Below are 21,748 nucleotides of genomic sequence, written 5' to 3'. Positions count from 1 at the left end.
GCGCAGGCTCAGCGGCCATGGCTCACGGGCCCAGCCACTCCGCGGCATGTGGGATCCTCCCGGACCGGGGCACGAACCCGTTCCCCCTGCATCGGCAGGCGGACTCCCAACCACCGCGCCACCAGGGAAGCCCCTTTTTTATAAATTTATTGAAACATGACACACATACAGAAAAGCACATAAATTGTAAGTATATAGCTTACTGAATCTTCACAAAGTTTACAGCTTATGTAACCAACACCTTGATAATTTCATCATAACCTCAGAAGCCCCATCATACCTCCTTCCAGTCTCTACTGTGCTACCAGTGGTTATTAATTTTTATTTATTTATTTATTTATTTTTGCGGTACACGGGCCTCTCACTGCTGTGGTGTCTCCCGTTGCGGAGCACAGGCTCCGTGGCCATGGCTCATGGGCCCAGCCGCTCCGCAGCATGTGGGATCTTCCCAGACCAGGATATGAACCCGTGTCCCCTGCATCGGCAGGCGGACTCTCAACCACTGCGCCGCCAGGGAAGCCCCAGTGGTTATTAATTTTAATATCCACTGTGGATAGAGCATCTGTACCTCATCTTACCTCCCTCCAAAACTGGTTTGCTAACATCTCAAAACTACCCTCTCCATAAACATTACAACTGTACCCCTCTTCCTCTTTTCATCAGCAGCCAGGTCCTAGAGGCTGTTTAGAGATGTTTTCAGGGCCACTGTAGCCACTGGCAATCTAAGGTCCTTACAACTTAACAGTGGGAAGCAGTTTGTTTTATCACAATATGATCATTATTCAAACTTCCGTAGCCCTTTTTTTAAGGGGTCTATAGGAGACGTTGGGTTAAGACCAGTTGGGTTGCCTTATCACCAGTCTTATACCTGTCTTTCCCCATTAGAGATCAGTGGACACTTGAGCATCAAGTTTAGAATGAGAGTATCTAGATCATGAAAAATTATAACACTCCTGGGACTTCCTGGGCGGTCCAGTGTTTTAAGACTCCACGCTTCCACTGCAGATCCCTGGTTGGGGAACTAAGATCCCACATGCTGCACGGCATGGTCCCCTGCCAAAAAAAATTATAACACTCCTTAGAATTTATATGGTACTCTAGTGCTTCTACAGAAATTTCAAGTGATCTGCCAACTGTCATCTCACTCATATAGCCATCATCCCTGAAAGGGAGATAGCCAAAAGGTCTTAACTCAGCATTCCTACTGAATGGGTGAGTGAGGTATGGGTCTATGATCACGATGGAATCAGGTCAAGATTTACATGAGTAGTCCAAGTACTCTTTCCAATAAATTTATACTAGATTTTACCAGCTATGTATTTCCCTATAAGCAGTCCCTTAAAGCATTTTATGATCTGTTGGTGTCTTCTCCCCAGGATGTTGCCCCAAAGCCTGTTGTGATCTCTACGCCCACACCTACCATCGTACGCCCTGGCTCCCTGCCTCTCCACTTGGGCTATGATCCACTTCACCCAACCCTTCCTTCCCCAACCTCCGTCATCACACAGGCTCCACCATCCAACAGGCAACTGGGGTAAGTAAAGAGAGCAGGGAGAAACAGTGAAGCCTGAATGTCTTTCCTCTGTGTTAAATTATTTGATTAAATAGAGACTGTTTCTGAATACTCAAGGAAAACAAGTCACTGAGATTGTCTCTCAACATAAATTTTTCACCCCATAAACAGAATCTTCTTTACCTTTTTAGTAGACAAGCAAGAATTTATTTGGGGGTGTACTGTCTTAATTTGGAGGTTTAATACTTCTTTGATCTAAAAGAAGAATCCTTAGAACTTTAGGAAGTTCATTATAGTGGTGGAGGTCACACAGGGAAGTATATATTTAGTTCTTGGCCTCAGTCATATGGATGTTTATGGAGGCACTACTGAATGAGGCGCTGAAACCCATTAAGTCATCTTTTTTTTTTTTTGCGGTACGCGGGCCTCTCACTGTTGTGGCCTCTCCCGTTGCAGAGCACAGGCTCTGGATGCGCAGGCTCAGCGGCCATGGCTCATGCGCCCAGCCGCTCCACGGCATGTGGGATCTTCCTGGACCAGGGCACGAACCCGTGTCTCCTGCATCAGCAGGCGGACTCTCAACCACTGCGCCACCAGGGAAGCCCAAGTCATCTTTTTTAAGTCTGGTTGTTCCCCTCAGTCCCAGTTAGGATTCTTGGTCTTTGCTCTTCCTAATTTTGTCTTCACTCCCAGCATGGCCCATACAGATTTCCTAATGGGATGACTTAAGATCCTGTCCCCAGGTACCCATGGTGGTTAAGAGGTTGTTGTCAGGCTTCAGTCTCTAAAAGTTTATTGTTCTCTAGACCCACTAAGAAAAATACAAAGGGATGGCTTCTTTCTTAGACAGAGCAGAGCAAAACGTGGAAAGAAACAGGAGGAACTTACTCAGATTTGGCTATCATATGACATAATTCAGCTTTGCAAAATGGCAGCTTTGGCCGAAGTATTCCTTGCCTAAGGCAAGACAGAATTTATACATGCCAGTGGTAGGGATGTTTATTTAATTGTTCTAAACTCTTAATAGGATTAGCTTCCCACCCACTTGAATTCAGTGGTGCATTTAATTTGCAAGGTGTAAAGATCTTGCGATTTCTCTCCATCTATAAGGTAAGGTAAGTAGCATTCCCTGCTTTATCCACCTTCATGAGGGTGCCAAGATTTTACAACACTACTAGAAAAGACTGGGAAACCTGCTGTAATTATAGGAGGAGGATCATTGGCAAAAGGGTCTGTATTATGAGCATTTCACTTCATATTTCCTCTAGGTCTCCTACTGGCTCCCTCCCTCTCGTCATGCATCTTGCTAATGGACAGACCATGCCTGTGCTGCCAGGGCCTCCGGTACAGATGCCTTCTGTTATATCGGTGAGCTCTGAAGTTGGGGCAGCCAACCCTACCAAGACATTAACCCCTCCCTTCCACCTGAATGCTCATAAACACACATGAGCCCCAGGGAAACGTGGGCTCTGATCTGTAGTCATTGAACATGGCAGCCTGCCCATACTCTTCACTAACCTCTGCCAATCCAGCCCTATGGAACACTAGACAAAGGCTCATCTGGACAATTGGCTCCTGGTCTAAGAATTGATTTTGCCAGCCTGCTGATTGGTTGATTTCACTTGGCACTAAGTACCTCACAAATTGCCCACCACTTTCCTCAAGATACAGCCTCAGCCTTTCCCATAGAAGTTGTCATAGCACTGAAGGATTAGATCCCCTGTCCTGTGGTGCTCCCTGGGGGATGGTATTTCCCAGGCTGTTTCTGCATGCCCTGTGGGCAGGTTGCACAGAACAGGCCCAAATGTGCCAACCTCAAGAGCACTTAATTTGGGGAAGCTGTTGCCCCACTAATAGCATTATGTTCTCTTCTGGGTTTTCTTCCTTCTCTGGATCCAGCTGGCCAGACCTGTGTCTATGGTGCCCAACATTCCTGGTATCCCTGGCCCACCAGTGAACAGCAGTGGTTCCATTTCTCCCTCCGGCCACCCTATGCCATCAGAAGCCAAGATGGTGAGTACATCCCAGCCCGGGGCAATGCTGGCCCTTCTGAAAGAAGTGGTATCTTCCAGGGCTTGCAGAGCTAAAGACCCACCCAGTTGTGGGGTCTGGAGAAGAAAAGACCCTGATTCATGACTTGCATCTCCTCTCTTCCACCTTTAGAGCCTGGTACATAGACCATGGCAGTGAAAAGAAGCAGCACAGATTGTTTGGAATGGAACTCTTGCTGTTTCAGTTCCAGGGTGACAGATGGAGGGGTGGATGAGTGGGCAGGAGAGCTGGCCAGGAGGTGAATAACTGCATAATAACCAGCCCCTGGCCAGGTTCCAGGAGAGAGCTTTCATCTGGACTCTATAGCTTCAGCAACCCCCGCCCTCCAACTGTGCCCAGGATGATAGTGAGGGGACAGAGTAGGTGTTTTAGGGATCATGTGCACATTCTCTCTCCCTGTCATTTTCTTTTAATCCCTCTGTTAAGGGAAAATCAGTGTGGGAATTTTAGTTGTCTGTAACATCAGTAATAAAATCTAAGCCCACTCTTCTCACCCTTGATAGAATCTCACCCTTGACAAGCTATTTTTTCTTATCTTTTCCTACAGAGACTAAAAGCTACCCTAACCCACCAAGTCTCCTCAATCAATGGTGGCTGTGGAATGGTGGTGGGGACTGCCAGCACCATGGTGACAGCCCGTCCAGAGCAAAGCCAGATCCTCATCCAGCACCCTGACGCCCCATCCCCTGCCCAGCCACAGGTCAGTTAGACCCTTGGATGGGGGAACCAGTTTGTGTCACCATTACTCTATAAGTCATATCTGTTTTTTCAAGGAGCAAGAAAATTAAAGAAGAGTGGATTTCAGCATTCTGGGCATCTACCTGCACTTTGGTTCTTGTTGACAGTTTGAAAGTAGCAAAATGCACTATTCTTTATCCATCCTTGGGTTGTACTAAATGCAAACAGACTGGATAATGCAGGACTGTCACAGAGGAGGTCTCAGTTTTTGTTTTCTGCTCTTTGGTTATTTCTATATGTGAATGCTGTATCTGCAGAACCCTCTAAAATGCGACAGGACCTCACTTCAAACCACTTTGTACACCAAAGGAGGCTTCCCCTAGTCTCTCCTATCTTAGGTCTTACCCCCCACCCGCCTAAAAAAACTTACCTGATTAGATTTATAGCAAAAATCAGATAATAACAATATATTAGGGACTTCCCTGGTGATGCAGTGGTTAAGAATCCACCTGCCAATGCAGGGGACACGGGTTCAAGCCCTAGTCCGGGAAGATCCCACGTGCCGCAGAGCAACTAAGCCTGTGTACCACAGCTACTGAGCCTGCACTCTAGAGCCCACGAGCCACAGCTACTGAGCCCACACGCCACGACTACGGAAGCACGTGTGCCTAGAGCCCACGTGCCATAACTACTTAGCCCATGCGCCGCAACCACTGAAGCCCACGCACTCTAGGGCCCACGTGCCACAACTACTGAAGCCCGCATGCCTAGAGCCCGCGCTCCGCAACAAGAGAAGCCACAGCAGTGAGAAGCCTGCGCACCACAATGAAGACTAGCCCCCGCTCGCCACAACTAAAGAAAGCCTGCACATAACAGTGAAGACCCAACACAGCCAAAAAAAAAAGAAAAACAATATATTAATAAAATGTGATGTCACAGTATTAAGATGGCTCAGTAAACAAATACACATCCCCAAAAAACACTTTTTCCTTATCAATTGAATGTCTTTTTATCAGGAGAAATTAAAGTCTTAAAAAAGCCAGAGGGATCCCATTTAGAAGCCCAACTCTTTTTTTCAAGGAGGCCTCAGTTTACTAATTTTCTTTGAAAACTGAATAGGCCTCAGTTTTCATATTGTCTGTACTGGTTAGTGACAACAGCCTGAGATCAGTTTCTAGAGTTACATCTTTTGCCCATCCCCTTTTCCTGATGTCACCACCTGCTTTATCAGTTACCACCACATGTCCTAACATTTAATGACCATATGCTGCCTTAAAGCTTGGCCAACAACAAAAGCTTTCATCTGAGTTTTCTTGTTGGAAGCTAAGCCTGCCCACCCTCCTGTAAACCCCTTCTAATGCCAGTCCCTTCTGGAAATGGTAAAGCAGTAGTCCTCTTGCCCAAGTTGTGCTGCTTCCCCTCTTGAGGAAATGACATGACTTATTTTTTAGTTACCACTAATTCCTTTCCTTCTTATTCTTCCTGTCTTTCTCTTGGTCTGTTCTTTTACCTCCATTCCCTGCATGTCTTGTTGAGTTGCCTATGAGAGAATAGGAACCTATCATTTCCTTTTCCCCATTATCCTCCTCAAGCGCCAGTCTTTACATGTGCTCCAGTGAGCTCAGGACAAAGAGGAAATTGAAAATCACAGGAGAATTTGTGTAAACTTCCCTAAGTACAGTGAGAAGCAATGACCCCAAGGCCTGTAGCTCATTAAAAAAGTTTGAAATTTCCTCTCCACTTTTTTTCTTTTAGGAGAGAGAATATTAATCTGAATAAACAAAATGATCTCTTCATTATCTGTGTTAATGGAGAACATGATTCAGTAGGGCCTGAAGTAGAATAAGATTCTGTTTTCTTATAAGCTTATGCTTATTCTCGTGCAACTAATGTGAGCTCTGGCATTTGGGAACTACCAATATAGATGTTCTCTAATAGCAACAGATTCAGGAAGAATTTATTTTTGGCGTTGTTTTACATTACATAGTTTCTTTTATACAGATGGTTGACCTTTCTATATTTTAATTTTGACCGTTATTATAAAATTGGTCTATCTTCTTTGAATACATACCAGCTAACAGAAAAGGAAGATGATTCAAAAGTGCTTTGGAGACAAGAGACGTCAGCCTGAAGTTTAAAAACAAAAGACAGTCTTAAATCGCCAATTTGTAAAGGGATTAAAAAATGTTTTTCTCTTTAAAAACAAACAGAACAAACAAGGCAGGAAGTGGGGGGGTTGCTGAGGATGATTAACTGATTTAAATAAAAAGAATATATTGGGAGTTCCCTGGTGGCCTAGTGGTTAGGATTCTGGCCTTTCACTGCTGTGGCCCAGGTTTAATCCCTGGTCGGGGAATTGAGATCCTGCAAGCCGTGCGGTGTGGCCCAAAAAAAAAAGAATATACTAATTCATATATCTCCATGATAGCTCATATCTCACTGATACTAAAATCTTTTCTCCTTTTCTGAAACTTGTAGCACACAGTTATTTGTATATATTGCTTGACCAGATAGGTGATTCTCCAATTTTTTATTCCATAGTCTCCCTAAAGTTTCCCCTGACACCTCCCTTGATTATAATTTCCCTGCCTACAAGATTTCCTGTTAAGAAACAAAGAGTGATCCTAGTTTCATTTTGTCTGTCTGTCTCAGAAATAATCAGAGTATGGAACTGAGAAGACTGAAAGAAAACAGGAGACAGAATGAGGAAATACTACAGAAGAGAAGCTAAGGGACATAGTAATGAGACTTGCTGTGGTTACAGAGACTGGTACATACTTTCACCAGATCTTTGCCAGAGCTTACGTCAGGTTTAGTTTGGAAAGCACTGACATTCCCTTCAAGTAACTCCTCTTCCTTCTGGGCAACAGGTCTCACCAGCCCAACCCACTCCTAGTACCGGAGGGCGGCGTCGGCGCACGGTGGATGAAGATCCAGATGAGCGGCGGCAGCGCTTTCTGGAGCGCAACCGGGCCGCAGCCTCGCGCTGCCGTCAAAAGCGGAAGCTGTGGGTGTCCTCCCTAGAGAAGAAGGCTGAGGAACTCACGTCTCAGAACATTCAGCTGAGTGTGAGTGTGTCCTGGGTGATTATGAGGATTGTTGAATCTGGAAAGTGAGATTGAATCAGGAAAAAGTGGGATGATATACTAGAAGATGATAATTCTTTAAATTAAGACAGATCCAGAACATACGCCAGGGAGAATGCAGAAAGAATGTCTTAACAGTCAGAGTTGAAACCTCTTCCCCGGGGACTGGAAAGGACACTCACCACTACTCCCAAATCTGCTACTAGAATGAGTCATCCATAGACCAGTTTGGATGAAGGGAATTAGATTAAGCACCCCAGGGTGCTCTTTTTAAGTCATCAGTAGAATCTGACAGGGGTAGTGGAACACCCAAAGGGAAAGTATTTGCCCAGGTAACGCAGCTTAAGAAAAGAAAGAAAAAACCATGCAAACACAAATAGAACGGTTATAATACAGATATTTTCTTATTTATTTATTTTTGGCTGTGCTGGGTCTTCTTTGCTGCACGCAGGCTTTCTCTAGTTGCGGCGAGCAGGAGCTACTCTTGCTTGTGCACGGGCTTCTCATTGCGGTGGCTTCTCTTGTTGCAGAGCATGGGCTCTAGGCGCGCAGGCTTTAGTAGTTGCAGAATGCGGGCTCGGTAGTTGTGGCTCGCGGGCTCTAGAGTGTGGGCTCAGTAATTGTAGCGCACGGGCTTAGATGCTCCACGGCATGTGGGATCTTCCCACGCGGCATGTGGGATCTTCCCGGACCAGGGCTTGAACCCATGTCCCCTGCATTGGCAGGTGGATTCTTAACCACTGAACCACCAGGGAAGTCCCCAGATATTTTCTTGAATATTATTTTCCCTTCTTCTGATTATTTATTAAAATATTCCATTACAAAGGTCATATATATACACACACAGAGGTACAGATTAAAAATAAAGTCTCTCTTCAGTATGTCTTTCCCAGTCTCATTCTCTTCCTTGTAGATAAGTTTGGTGTGTACCTACCAGACATGTATGTATTTCTAATATTTTTTTCATTTATAGCTTTTGTGGGGGAGTCAGGGAGGGACTGTCTGTTGTAACATAAAACAGCATCTCCTGGAGATCTAGCCATGTATACAGAGGAGCTGCCTCGTGTTTGTAGCGTTCTATAGTGTACGTTATGTTCTAAGGTATGGATATTTAGAATGTTTCTAATTTTTTGCCAGAGCAGCAGTGCTGCAGTGTACACTGTATGCACTTGAGTCGATAGCTCTGTTAAATAGATTCCTGGAAGTTAGCTTTCTTAATCAAAGGACATATGCATTATTAATTTTGGTGTAATCGTATTGATCCTGAATAGGAGTAATTTTTCTATTTAAAATGCCTTCTATCACTGTAAGCAGCTCCTGTCATTGAATTCATGGCTGTATTGGCCCTGGGCCGTCTTAAAGCCTTGCTGGATCTTTCCCAGATTTGAGGGAGAAAATCCAGACGGCATTCTGTCCTCACTTTGGGCATAGCTACGGGGGGTTCAAGAGGGGCGCATAAATTTTCTTCATATTCTTTTCTTCCCTTCCTCCTCAGAATGAAGTCACATTACTACGCAATGAGGTGGCGCAATTGAAACAGCTGCTGTTAGCTCATAAAGACTGCCCGGTCACAGCACTACAGAAAAAGACCCAAGGCTATTTAGGTGAGTGGCTCACAACCTAAGCAAGATCAGTCAGTCAGTACACTGCACATAATGAGTGTCTCAACTCTTTATAATTTTATAACCCCATTCTGAATGTTCTGGGGGGCCCAGATTGACAACTGAGCAGCCTTTGTGGAACAACCAGTCCTATCAAAAAAATTTTTTGAGAACAATATAGTTGTCCTAATTATCTATTGTAGTTGGAGAAAAAGGGTAGCAATATGTATTGGGTACCTACTTTGTGTGAGGCACTCAACCATCTTCCCAGTCCTCTCATGAAATAGATATTACCTGTGTTTATACACGAGAAAACGGCACTCAGATTAGTCACTTACCTGAAGTTGCACAGTTGGTGAAGTGGCAGAGCCAAGATGCACATCCAGCTCTTCTTATTCCAAAGCCACTGTCTCGGCCTCAAGAGGATATAACAGCAGCTGATACATTGGGGTTTGTTAAGCATTGAGATTTGGTGGTACATTTTACCTTTCCAATGATGGGCTAATGTTGGTTTCAGTTTGTAAACTGTGAGCACAAATAATATAGTGCTAGGAAGAGCTGGTCACAGAGTCATGCTCAGGATAAGCACAATCCTGAAATTAAAATTACTGTGAATAATTTGCTTATGGACAGTAAAAACTAATAAATCATTTTCCTTTACAAATTAAATAAATTCATAGAAATGTTGGCTATCAAATTTTGATATATTGAATTATTTTTCCACTAATGTCTTTATCATTTCAGAGATGTGTTCCCATAGAAAAAGAGTAACCACATCACCAATTTTAAACATCTCTATTTAAATTTTAATTTTAATGTGTACTTCAGGGTACATTCGTTCATTAGTCAGATATTGGTTGAGCCTGTTCTGTGCCAGGCACTGTTTTACATGCTGAGGACATAATAGGGAACCAAATAGATTAGATTAAAGTCCCTGCCCGTGAGGGGCTTATATTTTAGTAGGTGAGACAGACAATGAACTAGATAAATAGGTACAATATATATAGTATGTTAGATAAGAATAAATGCTTGGAAGACAAAAATAAAACAAGAAAGAGGAATATGAAATGTTAGCAGCAGGGTTGAAATTTTAGATGAGGTGTCTTTTGACAAGAGCTTCAGGAAGTGAGGGAGCTATAGCCATGCATTAAAGTACTGCAAGCAGGAGGAACAGCAGATGCAAAGACCCAAAGTGGGAGCGTGTCTGGCACATTCTAGGAAAACCAAGGAGGCTAGTGTGGCTGGATTGGAGAGGATGGAGAATGGAGACTGTTTGGAGATGAGGTAGGGGAGGTAATGGAAGCATTTTCCTTTAGGGCCTCATTGGTCATAGTGAGGACCTTAGCTTTTACTCTGCTTTGGGATCATTAGAGGGTTGTTTTCAGCAGAATAGTGACATGACTGATCTGACTTATTCCGAACAGGGTCACTCTGTTAGAGAGTGAGGAATGCATGGGCAGAAGCAGGCAGTCCACTTAGTGGGGCTATCACAGTCATAGGAGCGAGAGGTGATGGAGCCTTGGACTGGATGGCGGTAGTGCAAGTGGTGAGAAGGGATTTAATTCAGGATATATTTCGAAGTTAGAGTGACAAGGTTTGATGACGGCCAGATGGGGCAGTATACGTGAGGAAAAAGAAAATCAAAAATCGCACCAAAGGTTTTGGACTGAGCGACTGCAGGAACGGAGTTGCCATTGATTGAGACAGGGGAAAGTGTAGGAAGAAATGGATTGGGTGGTATATCGGGAGCTCAGGTTTGGAAGCCTCTTAGGCTTGCAGGTGGAGCTGTCAAGCAGGCAGCTGGTTGTATGGGTCTGCAGTTCAGAGGAAAGGCTGAAGGTACAACTTTGGGAGTCAGCAGAATATGGATAGTTTTTAAAGCCATGAAACTGGATGAAATGTTATTGTCAAAGAGAGCACATAGGTAGAAAAAGAGAAGTTCCAGGACTGAGCCCTGGGTACTCCAATATTTAGAGGTCAGAGAGATGAGAAAGGACCCACAAGAGAGACTGAGAATGAGTAGCCAAGCAGGTAGGAGGAAAACCAGCTGAGTAGCTGAGTGTGGTGTTCTGTAAGCCAGGATAAGAAAGTGTTTCAAGAAGTTTAGTGATCAACTATTTCAATCCTTTTGATGGGCTAAGGATGACAAGGACTGAGTATTTATCAGTATGAAGTCTATACACAGTAAGGTTTCTATTCAGTCCCTACAAGAACTCTGACAGATAGTCAGTCTTTGAAATTACTTATTTGTTACAGCAAAGATGTATTTAGTTCCTACTGTGTGGTATGGACATAGTGGTAGTTACCTGACATAAGACAAACGAGACACTCTCCTATCTCTGAGAGACTCATAGGGTTATGAGGAGATAAACATGTCAACCCATGGGTAAGGTAAGCACAGATAGCCCAAAGAGCCCCTAGACTGGGAACTTCCTGAGGACAAGGAGCCTGTCTATTCTTTATATACCCTAATGCCTGGCACACGGGCAATACTCAGTAAATATTTGATGAATAAATGAATGTATGCTCTGAAAGCACCAACGATGAAATAGCTAATTTCCTGAGCGTAACAAAGAAGGCTTCACAGAGGAGGTAGTATTTGAATCCTGAAAGAAGACTCAGGCATTTATCAGGAGGTCAGAAATACAACCAACTATTGAAATTTTGCCCTTATTCTACGCATCTCTGTTTAAATAGCCAGAGAGGCTGTCTGATGTTCAGTGAAACTCCGTGACTGTTAAGCAACATGCAGTTACCTTTGTATGCAGCTCAGACATTTGTGTTTAGTAATAAAAGTTACTGTCACTTTAGGTGGAGTGGTGTAGCTCAAAGTAAATGTGTTAAATCGTTAATGCCTATAGCTAGTTAATAGTCAGGAGGGTCTGACAGACCTCTTTGTAGCTGGTTGTGTTAACTGAACCTTGGCCAAGGACTGGTCATTCATAACATCATTTGATTGTAGCTTGATATTTATCAGGTTTACCTGTGGTGCAACTACATGCTAAAGGAATATTAAAAATAATAGAATGATTGCAATGTTGTGAGCGTTAACAAGAGAGGATAGCTAAAAAGAGATCTATTTTAAATCACCTTTAAAGACATGAATAAGAGGAAGTGTGTCCCAATAGGGGTAATGAACTGTGCAGAGACCTAGAAGCCAGGCAGTGTAATTAACATGTTGGGGGTTTGCTCTGTGGGGATAGATGGGTTAATTTTGGCCTAGCTTGCTTCTCTTCTCACAACTTCCAGTTTCCTAGCCCATTTATGGCTTAGAAGCCAAGATTCTGGGAAGTTTTCCCCCCTAAAAACATGGGCTTCATTTTCCTTTGGGCTCCTTTAGAATTATGGCAAAAGGTAGTTCTGCCTATTTCCCCATTCTGTTTTCTAACCACTTGCTCTCTGCTTTTTGCCCTCCTTCCTGGCAGAAAGCCCCAAGGAAAGCTCAGAGCCAACGGGTTCTCCAGCCCCTGTGATTCAGCACAGCTCAGCAACAGCCCCGAGCAATGGCCTCAGCGTTCGCTCTGCAGCTGAAGCTGTGGCCACCTCAGTCCTCACTCAGATGGCCAGCCAAAGGACAGAACTGAGCATGCCCATACAGTCGCATGTGATCATGACCCCACAGTCTCAGTCTGCGGGCAGATGATGCCTCCCCTGGTGGAGAGGTCCCCAGCCAGAGCTCGCCCGCCCAAGAGCCAAGAGAGATGTCATCTTATCCTCTCCCATCTGCCTTGGACATGGCAATATGGGGGGGAAATTGTGTGTTGTGAGTAATGGTCAGATGTGGGGCTTTTCTCACATGGTCATTTACGTTGACGCCTGTACTAGGAGCCTCCAAGCCCCAGAGCCACATAGATCAGACCCCAAGGGGGACGTTTCTGATGTACCCACAGCCAAAGGCCTTTCCCGATGGTCCGAACAATCACCCCTGCCCATGCACGTGTACCTGTCTCTTTTAACACTAACCCTTGTCCTTCTAGGTTTTGGTTTCTCAGCTCCCTCTCTTTCCACCAAGCCATGGCTCTTACCTTCTTCGTTCTTAGCAGCATGCCACTTCCTACTAGATAGAGGGAGGCTAGAGTTGATGGCATATCAATGGCTGACCCATCCCTAGCCACCCCATGGACTCAGGACTTTGTCTCCCAGTAGCTGCTTATTTATCCCTTTTTCCCCCTCCGTAAATTCTAGTTAAAGCATTCACTTATGGAGAATGTAAGGTTACCTTTGATGTATGAAGTAGCAGTATTTCCCAGCTCTTCCATAAACTTTAGTCCTTCTCCCTACTTGCCACCAAAACAAAAACAGAGAAATGAAACCTCAAACGGTCTAGTCCTTTCTCATTTATTTCCAGAGCTATTTGGGTACCTCATTTTATGTCTTGAGTTTTCCCAGTCTAGTGGTGGGGTCTTTTCCACCACCCACTAAGCCTTGGCAACCTCATCTTGTGGCCTTATTAGATACTGCTTGGTAGTGAAAAGGGAAAGAGCCCAGGATCTGACTGGCTGGTTCCCTTCCCATCCCCCACTCCATCCTCCTTCAGTTCTCATCAGGACAGGCAGGAACAATGTAGTTTAAAGCTTGTTCCATCAAGTTACTAGATTGATTCTTTTATGTTTTACAAGAGTTTACTAGCCAAAGCGTACATATTGCTTTTGGTCATCTTTCCACTCCTGCCTCTCCCTCTTCGTCCCCCTGCCTGCATTCCTGCCTCTGGCTCTCTTCTATAATTAGTTCTGATGCAGCCCTCTGGAAGCTGTCATGTAAGGGATTCTTGTGCTCCCTCACCTCCCCTCTCCCCCCATCTCTCAGTCTCACACATCTGTCTTCTTTTCTGAGTGAGGGTCTGATATTCACAACTGGTCCTCACTGGATCTACCTTCGCTCTCTTTCACTAGGCTCCGAGCCTAGCCACTAGGTCTCTCTGGTTCTGTAGCGTTTCTTTAGCTCTTTTCTTCTCTCTGCCCCCTGGATGCAAGGCTTCTCCATAGTCTACGCCCCAGGACCCTGAAGCATCATAGCCGAGGTCCTGAGTGGGTTTTCTTGAGTATAAGTTAGGATGGGGGGAGGCACGGGAAGGGGAGGTGGAGCACTGATGTCAGCAGAAGAGCCCTGCTTGTTGAAGAGTCTGACCTGCCTGGGAAATAGGTGACTGTTGCTCTCAGCCATTCTTACTTTGAAAAGTTGTGTTGCAGGGGGGAAATTCATCCCTTTTGTCCCTCTTTCTTCCCCATTCAGACTCCTCATCTTCCTTTGGCTCTGAACTATGCAATTTCTACCAAGGCCATAGGAAGCAGTCCAAAGCCAGAGGCCTGTGGATAGATAGGTCAGCTTTAATAGCCCTTCAGTATGAAGCCCTTCCAATTGTCCCAGAGCCACTTTCTGCCATCTGCCCAAGCCAATAATGTCCTTTTCTCTCTCTCTCCTACCTCCGTCTTATACATGCATACAGAGTAACTGCCAGCTTCCTTTCTTATTTAATCTTCCAAAATTGGCTATCATAGAGGAATGAGGAAATGTTCTAAGCTACAAGATTCCCATCTCCTCAGACTGATAAATTGGTGAGCCAGTCAGAGGACATGTTCTACTGCATTTGTTTTTAATTTCCCCTCCTGCTTTTCAGAGCTGGTGTTGAAGAAGCCACACCTGGTGAAGAGAAAGGAGAGAAAACATGGTTTTCTCATCCTCCTCCACCCAGGACCCAACAGGAACAGCCCCTGAGGTGACTCAGACTAGCAAATGGCACGGCAGATGGTCAGGATGCAGGTTACCACCTCCAGGGACTCCACTTGCCTTTAAACTTCACAGCCATAACTTGTGCTCAGGACTTTTCCTTTAGATGGCTGCTCCCTGGGATTTTCTCCTGCCTTAGTTGTGCTTCATTTTTTATTATCTTTATTTCCCACTTGTAGCCTTGCCCTAAAGCTTGACTGCGTTTATGGCTCCTAAGGAGCCTTCGTAAGACCCTTGACTGTTTTTCTTCCCCCTTCAGTCATGTGTTTTTCGAGTTAAGAATCAGTTTGTCGCTGCACACATGCCCTGCCTCACTGCTTGGCCTTGGAGGAAGTTTGAGTCCTGCCAGTCTGTCCCCGTGTAGGATGGCTAATTTATGTAGAGGGTCTTATTTCGTTTCTTAATCCCCATGTCTAATTCTCCTGAGTCCTTATTTCATTTTCATCAGTGGGAAGTTAGCATTGGGGACCTAACCGAGAGGCATTGGCAGAACCTTAGTAGTAAAGCAGCAGTGAAATGAGGAAGGAACACGACAGGACCTCCCCGACCCCAGACAGCTCCTTAATTGGTCCTTAGTCTCACTTAGAAGGCAGAGCGATTGCTTGCCCTGAAGTCTCTCCTGCAGTCACGGGGAATGACATTTACCTTGTTACTGCAGCCAGCCGTGTGGCCACTCTCCCCTGCCCCTTGCCCTCCAGACTCCTTTGGACCAGAACATCATGGAGGGTGTCACTTAGCTCTTTTTAAGGAACATGGCCTTTCTAGGGGCCTAAGGGAAGACACTTTCTAAAAGGGACTGGGAATGCGGATGCCTTAGGACTCTTCTAAGTGAACACAAGACTCAGGCCTCCCACTTCACTCCAAGGACACAGCAGCTAGAGACCCAAGGCCATAGAGAAAGGGGCCAGAACCAGGTCTTCTGGTCCACAGACTTAATGCCCCATTGTCTTAAAGCTTGCTTAGAGTTGAAAAGTCTGAGAGAGCCTCCCACGCTATTAGAAGGACTAGAAAGAGTACAGCCTCCTTTACTTCATCTTTCCCTGTTGGCCGTACACCCAAAGCTGGCTTCCTTCGGCCTCTGTTCCTCTCCTTGGCCCCAAGTCCTGGACTATATACACTCTCGGTGGCAGTAAAAGAGGAGATGGCCTAATTGAACCTCATTTTGCTGCCTTCCCTGTGCCTGTTCTGTTGTTCCAGTTCCTTTGCTGACTTACTGCCCTCCAGCACCGCTCATCCTGGTAGACAGGGTGCTTAACCCTAACCACGCCCCATCTATAGCCTGAACCACCAAGCAGACACCAAAATATTCCTCCTCTGGTTCCTAAGTCCCCCCTGTTTGCTCACACTGAGAGGCTCCTTTAAAGGTGCTAGCCCTAAGACAGCCCTTCCCCACAAAGCTCCCTTTTCTTTCCTTCCCATCCCCAAATCATTATTTTTCATTAATATTGTACATTGTATACACAGGAAGGAAATGTACACTTTTTTTTTAATGTCATAACCAGTCTGTTTAGAATCCAGTCCTCCTAGCTATATCACATATGCCTTTGTTGATATGCTCTTTCTGCTTTCTTTAGACTTTTGTTTGACTGGGGCGGAGGGAACAGCAGGACAGGTGAGGATCCTAAGGCAGATTAGAGGCCCCCCATCCTACTTCAGCCTCCCACAACCCTAATCATTCCCTTCATAGTACAGACTGATCTCTGTTTCTGTTTGCACACATGCAGGTGCACACAGACATAAATCCTCACCATCCCAGGGTGGTGACCCAGCGGGGATGAGTGTAGGTGGTTGCTAGCCAACATTCCCACCCTCCATACCAGTTCATTCGTGTCTCTTTGGGGTAAAGTTCTTCCCTGGAATGAGAAAAGGCTGGGGAGAGTAGGGCAGCTTAAGGCAGCTTACATCCTTTGTAGATGCAGGTTTGTATTGTAGCTGCTAGGGTTTCTCTTTTTAATGGGGGCTGGTAGCACAGAGCTATCTCATCAGCATTAACTACTGGTGAGTGAGGATTTAGCTGCAAGAAATGGCTTTGAGCACTAGTTTCATTGACTTTCCCTTAGGGCAGTGGTTCTCAGAATGTAGTCCAGGACCAGCAGGACCATCATCTGGGAACTTGTTAGAAATGCACATTCAGGCCCCATCCCAGACATACTGAATCAGAAACTCTGGGGATGGGCTCTAACAAGCACTCAGAGTGATTCTAACACACACTAAAGTTTGAGAACCATTGCCTTAGGGGCAAGCTGGGAAATTCTTACAGGGTGTCAAGGATATTTTAAGTACCATCCTCTGCCTTAGCACTAGCATGTTTTTCCATTTCCGCCAGTCCCTCCCTCCACTCCCATTAAAACAACAACAATGTCACTCATCTCAGAATCTAGGTTTGTCTTCCTCTGCTTACTCCTAAAACCTGTCCTGCGTGGGTCTGGACAGGAGTTGTCCCATATTCCCTTGCAGACTGGTCACTCCATGTTCTTTGTTACAGGAAGGACCGGCTGTCCTGTTCTCCCACTCACCCCACCCCCAACACACACCTTTCAGGCAGGGAGATGAGCCTTCAGCCCCAACAGTGGAGGCTACAGCCTCCTGACATGGTATCTGTTGAAAAGCTGTGTGTACCTATGGTTTTATCTCTGTTCATCTGCATATCTTGACATGTAGCAACACCTCTCCATGTCATCAAGGAACTTGACTCTGGGTCTGGGTTTCCCCAGTCCCCAGTGGTGGACTTTTGACAGGTGGGAGGATGCAGTGCTACAGGCTGTTTTGTTATGAAATTGTCTTCTCCCTTTCCCCTCCACGCACTTCAGCATGATCCCTGTGAGCAGGCTCTCACAGTCTCCTGGGACGGGGCTGAGGCAGAGGCTTCGCTCTATTCTCCCTGACCGTCCCTCCTCCTTCCCCCTTGCCACATAGCAGTTATCCCCAGCCATACCTTCTCCCCCTCCCTTGCCCTGACATATATTGTGCCTTATTTATGCTGCAAATATAACATTAAACTATCAAGAGAAGCACTGTTCTGTCTGATGTTTCAGTACTCTGACCTACAAGTCCCATTGTCCATTCTGGGAATTCATTGGGCTTTCATGTCTGCGATCTTCACTCTCCCATTTCTTAGGACAGAAACAGCTGGCATTCTTATCCCTCCTCTTTCTGCAGGGGAAGACACAGCCTAGGGGAGGTGGGTGGTTTGTATAAATTACGTAACACAACAGAAGGCTCAGATCTGTGCACTGCCCTTAGGGACAAGGGCCCTTGGCATCATGGGAGCCCTCACTAGAGAATTTGTGTGCTTTGCGTGGATGGGGCTCGGAGGGTGGTGGAAGGCAAGTGGCCTCTTAACCTTTCAGTGTTATGTCCCCCACCCCCACAATTAAAAAATAATAAGCCCTACCCTCAAGAAGTTTCCAGCCTTCCTGGGGAGTGCACTTAGACACAGACAGAAGGAGAAGTGCTCTATGATTCTATGAGTTTCATGTGTGTGGGGAAGAGGGGAGTCTGGAAATGAGAGGTGGAGTTTATTTAGAAATAGGCAAGATAGTTTACAAGAAAAACAGGTAGTGCTCAGGAACTGTGGGGGGGTGTGGGGCAGTCACTACTAATTTCTTGCACCTGTGTATTCCTTAATACCACAAGTGAGGAGGGTGACCAGGCTAAAGAACTTGACCAGGAGATAGCCAGGTACCTCTGAGGGGTTTCCAATAGGAGAGAGGAGATTTACATGCTGTTTGTGGCTGGTGTTTGGTATAACTGACACAGACAGGGAGCTCCAGTCTCCTCTGGGGAGTGGGAAAGGCAGTGGTGGTCTTCACTGTGGTCAGGAGCACGTGGGAGTCCAGAGAACAGTAAAGGAAGTTGCTGAAAGCCAAATACCAAAACCAAGATTGAGAGGTTTGGGAGGTGGGGATGAGACTGAAGGGAGGACAGTTTCCCAAGTTAAAAGAATTAACCCATTCCAACTTCTAGCCAAAGGAGAGACCCATCACCTCCATCCAGGACACAGGAAGCAGCTAGACCAGCCCCTTTCTGAATGCAGCCTCAGCTCAGATCCACTTGTAACTGGCGATCAGAGAAATAACAGAGGGTAAACATTTATTGTGTGCCTGCTATGTGCTAGGTGGAGTGCTAGATGCTTTGCATTCATCAAGTTATTTACTGTTCACAAAACCTCTTGATAACAGGAGCAGTTTCTGCATGATACTGATGATGCCCCGAGGTTTAACTTGAGACGCTTGCCCAAGGCACACAGCGAAGTACAAGAGCTGGATTAAAACAGCTCTGACCCTGGAACCGCTCTGCAGCGCCCCACCTACCCTCACACCGTGTTCCTCTGAACTTGGTCAGATAAGAATGGACAAGGACCTCGATATGGCGCAGGATCCGTTTCCCACAGAAGAACCATCTCCTCATGGACTTGATGCTCCTATTTAAGAAGTGGTGAAACTACAAGATGTAATGATGATGAATGTCACGTCCTGTGCTTGGGACCAGTGGTGAGACAAAGCTTACAAAAAGGTTCACTCTAGCTTAGGCTGCACTGATAGAAGTGAGTATCAAAACCTGATGTAATCTACCTATCCTAAGTATAAGTTGGTTTCTAGATGCCTCGCTTTAAAGAAGGGGGAATGCTTCCCCTTGAACAAAGAAAGACGAAAGAAAGAAGGAAGGAAGAATGAAACGTGTCCTCAAACATGGGAAAGGCTTGTAACATGAACGATGAGAGGTGTTCTCTGAGAGTGAGGGAAACCAGGACCCCTGGTGGAGGCCACAGGGGCATGAAAGCCAGCTCCTTGCAAGGATGATTCTGTCTGGACTGTCTGAGGAGATGGCAAGTTCCCCAGGACCCAGGATAATCACAGCTAACATCGTGAGGAAGCCTGCTCTATGCCAGGTCCTGTGCTGCGTGGGTTACAAAAAGTATCTCAAATAATGCTCACCGTAGGAAGTGGTTCCTTTTAACGTTGCCATGTTTTAGGTGAAGAAACTTCTTACAGAGAGCTAAGCATCTTGCCCAAGTCTGATTCACAGGCCCTTTATGTCATAGCACCTCTCCAGCATCAGGAACCACACCGGTGGGACTGCTGAGGAAGGGACTCTAGGATCAGAAGGGAAACTGTACCAGATGACTTTGAAGGAACGCTTCCTGAGAGGCAGTGACTGATTTTTCCTAAGGTGGCATTCTAGGCACCTGCCCCAGTAGGTCAGAGCCAGAGCCAGGCAGAGGCTGGAGTGACTAGAGGGAGGTGGACACCCCAGTATCCTGCCCCCACCTTTCTGGGACTCGGCGGGGTCAGGGCCTTAGGACCTCCAGCCACCCTACCCTTCAACACTGTTCCAGAAAGAGGAAATGGCCGGGCCTGGCGATGCAGAGCTGTGACCACCGGGCGGCAGCAGTGCTTCAGCTGCAGGGCGCTGCTCCCCGGGCTGAGGTGCGGCAGGCCCTGGACAGCGCGAGTGAAGCGGGGGTCTGTCTACAGACATCGGAAGCACTCTCCACGCTCCGGGGCTCTGAGACCTTTTAGTCTCCTGTGTCTCACTTTTCTATCCACAGGCAAATCTCAGAGCAGTGATTCCATCCTTGACCCTCCAGCAGGCACGTACACATGGCCGTGAACGGGCTGCGTGGCCCTTCCTGCAGCCTCTCCACTCACCAGACTGGGTCATCCTGGCTGACTCTGACCCTGGCTCCTCCCTCCTTCCTTCCCAGGACATAATGCCTAGCCGGACAGGACTGTCTCTGTGCTTTTATTCTACAAGTTAGGAAAGAGGAGGTGATCAGTTGTTGCTCTCCAACCTGTTGAGGGATTGGGAGTTCTTGAAGGTCCCCCAGGGCCTGGCTCTGACAAAGCATCTGCAATTAATGATGCTTCTTGAGCTCTGGAGACAGGATTTATGCATCTAATAAAGTCTATAACTCCAGGCTTAGGGGCTGGGGCTGGAGGCTGAGAGCAGGAAGTCCCACGGGGGCCAGAGGAAAGCGGGGGCGGGGGGGTCCCAGACAGCTCTTAATGGAGCCGTGCATTTCCACTGCCTGCTCTAGATTCCCCCTCAGGCTGCTGTCGGGGGTGAGGAACAGGGGGACAGCAGGTATTAAGAGGCGGGTGTGGCCAAAGGCAGGCAGATGGCAGCATGGACTCCAGACGGGCAGCAGTGCTGCTGCCGTTAGTAACAGACTGGGGCCGCGCTGAAGGACCAGGGGGCCGGGATGAAGGAGACCAGAGCTTCACGGTAAGTCAGCATGCGCGCCGCCTTGTCACCATTTTCCTGTACCTCAGCTTGAGAACTGTACTCCAGGTTCAAGTACTCTCTCTGGCTGCCAGGGTCACTGGGTCCTCACATTTGAGAAAATGACTTCTTAGCCTCCTACAACTTGCCCCCGGGAGCCACTCCCTTCCCCTCGTGACCTAAATGCCCAAGGCCTTAGCCCATCTTCCTTCCCGGATGCCCCTGTACCACAGGAGGAAGACAGTGGAGCCCGCCCACCAGAGGATGCCCAGACCCCCGGGGCACTCTTGCGCTCCCTGCTCCAGGCCATGCAGAGACCCAGCCGGAGTCCAGCCTTCCTGTTTCAGCCCCAGAGGTAAGTCTAAGAGGGACATGGGCAAGGCAAGGGCCAGAGTGAGAAGAGCGGGAGGGCAGCAGGGAAGGCGGGGCGGGGGGGCACTGGAAGGGCCTACAGCTGAGGATGGATCTCTCCTAAGGTCTGGCAGAAACACCTGGGGCTCCTGGAGCAACGAAGGGCTGAGCTCCCCATTCTGGAGCCTGACTGCCCCTCGGCGCTTTGGGAAGAAGTGACATGCCATCCTTTGATGTTTGCGTGCAAGGCCCACACCCAAAAGTGCCATGTGTCCCCCCCAAATAAAGCTGTCTGGCTTCTGCATCAGTGTGCGTGTCTGTCTGTATGAGACAGAGGGCCAGGAGGGAGTCCCAAGAACCACAGCCCCCATCTCTGCCAAACCAAGCTCTCCAGGGACAGGCGATGGAGTTCCCAGAGGTCAGTGCACCCAAACTCCTGCCACCAGAAAGGCAAACACGGGGACCTGTGGGGAGCAAAGTGGGGAGGCACCCCAGGGGAAGTGACCTGGTGCTAA

At 46.9% G+C, this 21,748-nt stretch overlaps 3 protein-coding genes across 15 annotated transcripts in view; 2 read left to right on the top strand and 1 right to left on the bottom strand.

The window, feature by feature from the left end:
* The window catches only part of LOC309812821 (cyclic AMP-dependent transcription factor ATF-7), a 92,550-nt gene extending 74,882 nt beyond the window's left edge, over window positions 1–17,668 (top strand). For 11 of the 12 annotated variants that reach the window (XM_082637013.1, XM_082637020.1, XM_082637011.1 and 8 more), the window contains 7 exons: window positions 1,377–1,534; window positions 2,782–2,881; window positions 3,413–3,526; window positions 4,113–4,265; window positions 7,114–7,311; window positions 8,825–8,933; window positions 12,356–17,668. In XM_082637013.1, coding sequence (XP_082493139.1) covers window positions 1,377–1,534; window positions 2,782–2,881; window positions 3,413–3,526; window positions 4,113–4,265; window positions 7,114–7,311; window positions 8,825–8,933; window positions 12,356–12,573 — 1,050 coding nt within the window. In that variant the 3' untranslated portion in view covers window positions 12,574–17,668. The remainder of the gene's footprint in view (window positions 1–1,376; window positions 1,535–2,781; window positions 2,882–3,412; window positions 3,527–4,112; window positions 4,266–7,113; window positions 7,312–8,824; window positions 8,934–12,355) is intronic. The other variant, XM_082637014.1, reaches the window with a different exon arrangement.
* Window positions 1–21,748, bottom strand: part of PCBP2 (poly(rC) binding protein 2) — a 70,656-nt gene that overhangs the window by 3,659 nt on the left and 45,249 nt on the right. The gene's annotated exons all lie outside the window — the stretch shown is intronic.
* On the top strand, window positions 20,649–21,505 carry NPFF (neuropeptide FF-amide peptide precursor). The gene is made up of 3 exons (XM_082637061.1): window positions 20,649–20,885; window positions 21,116–21,237; window positions 21,359–21,505. Exons 1-3 carry the CDS (start codon window positions 20,787–20,789, stop codon window positions 21,450–21,452), a joined length of 315 nt encoding a protein of 104 aa, XP_082493187.1. The 5' UTR covers window positions 20,649–20,786; the 3' UTR covers window positions 21,453–21,505.

The sequence above is a fragment of the Mesoplodon mirus genome, assembly GCF_964341445.2.
Source record: "Mesoplodon mirus genome assembly, chromosome: 11".
NCBI lineage: Eukaryota > Metazoa > Chordata > Mammalia > Artiodactyla > Ziphiidae > Mesoplodon > Mesoplodon mirus.
Note: the sequence above shows the minus strand (reverse complement) of the source record. Positions and strands in the feature narration are given on the sequence as shown.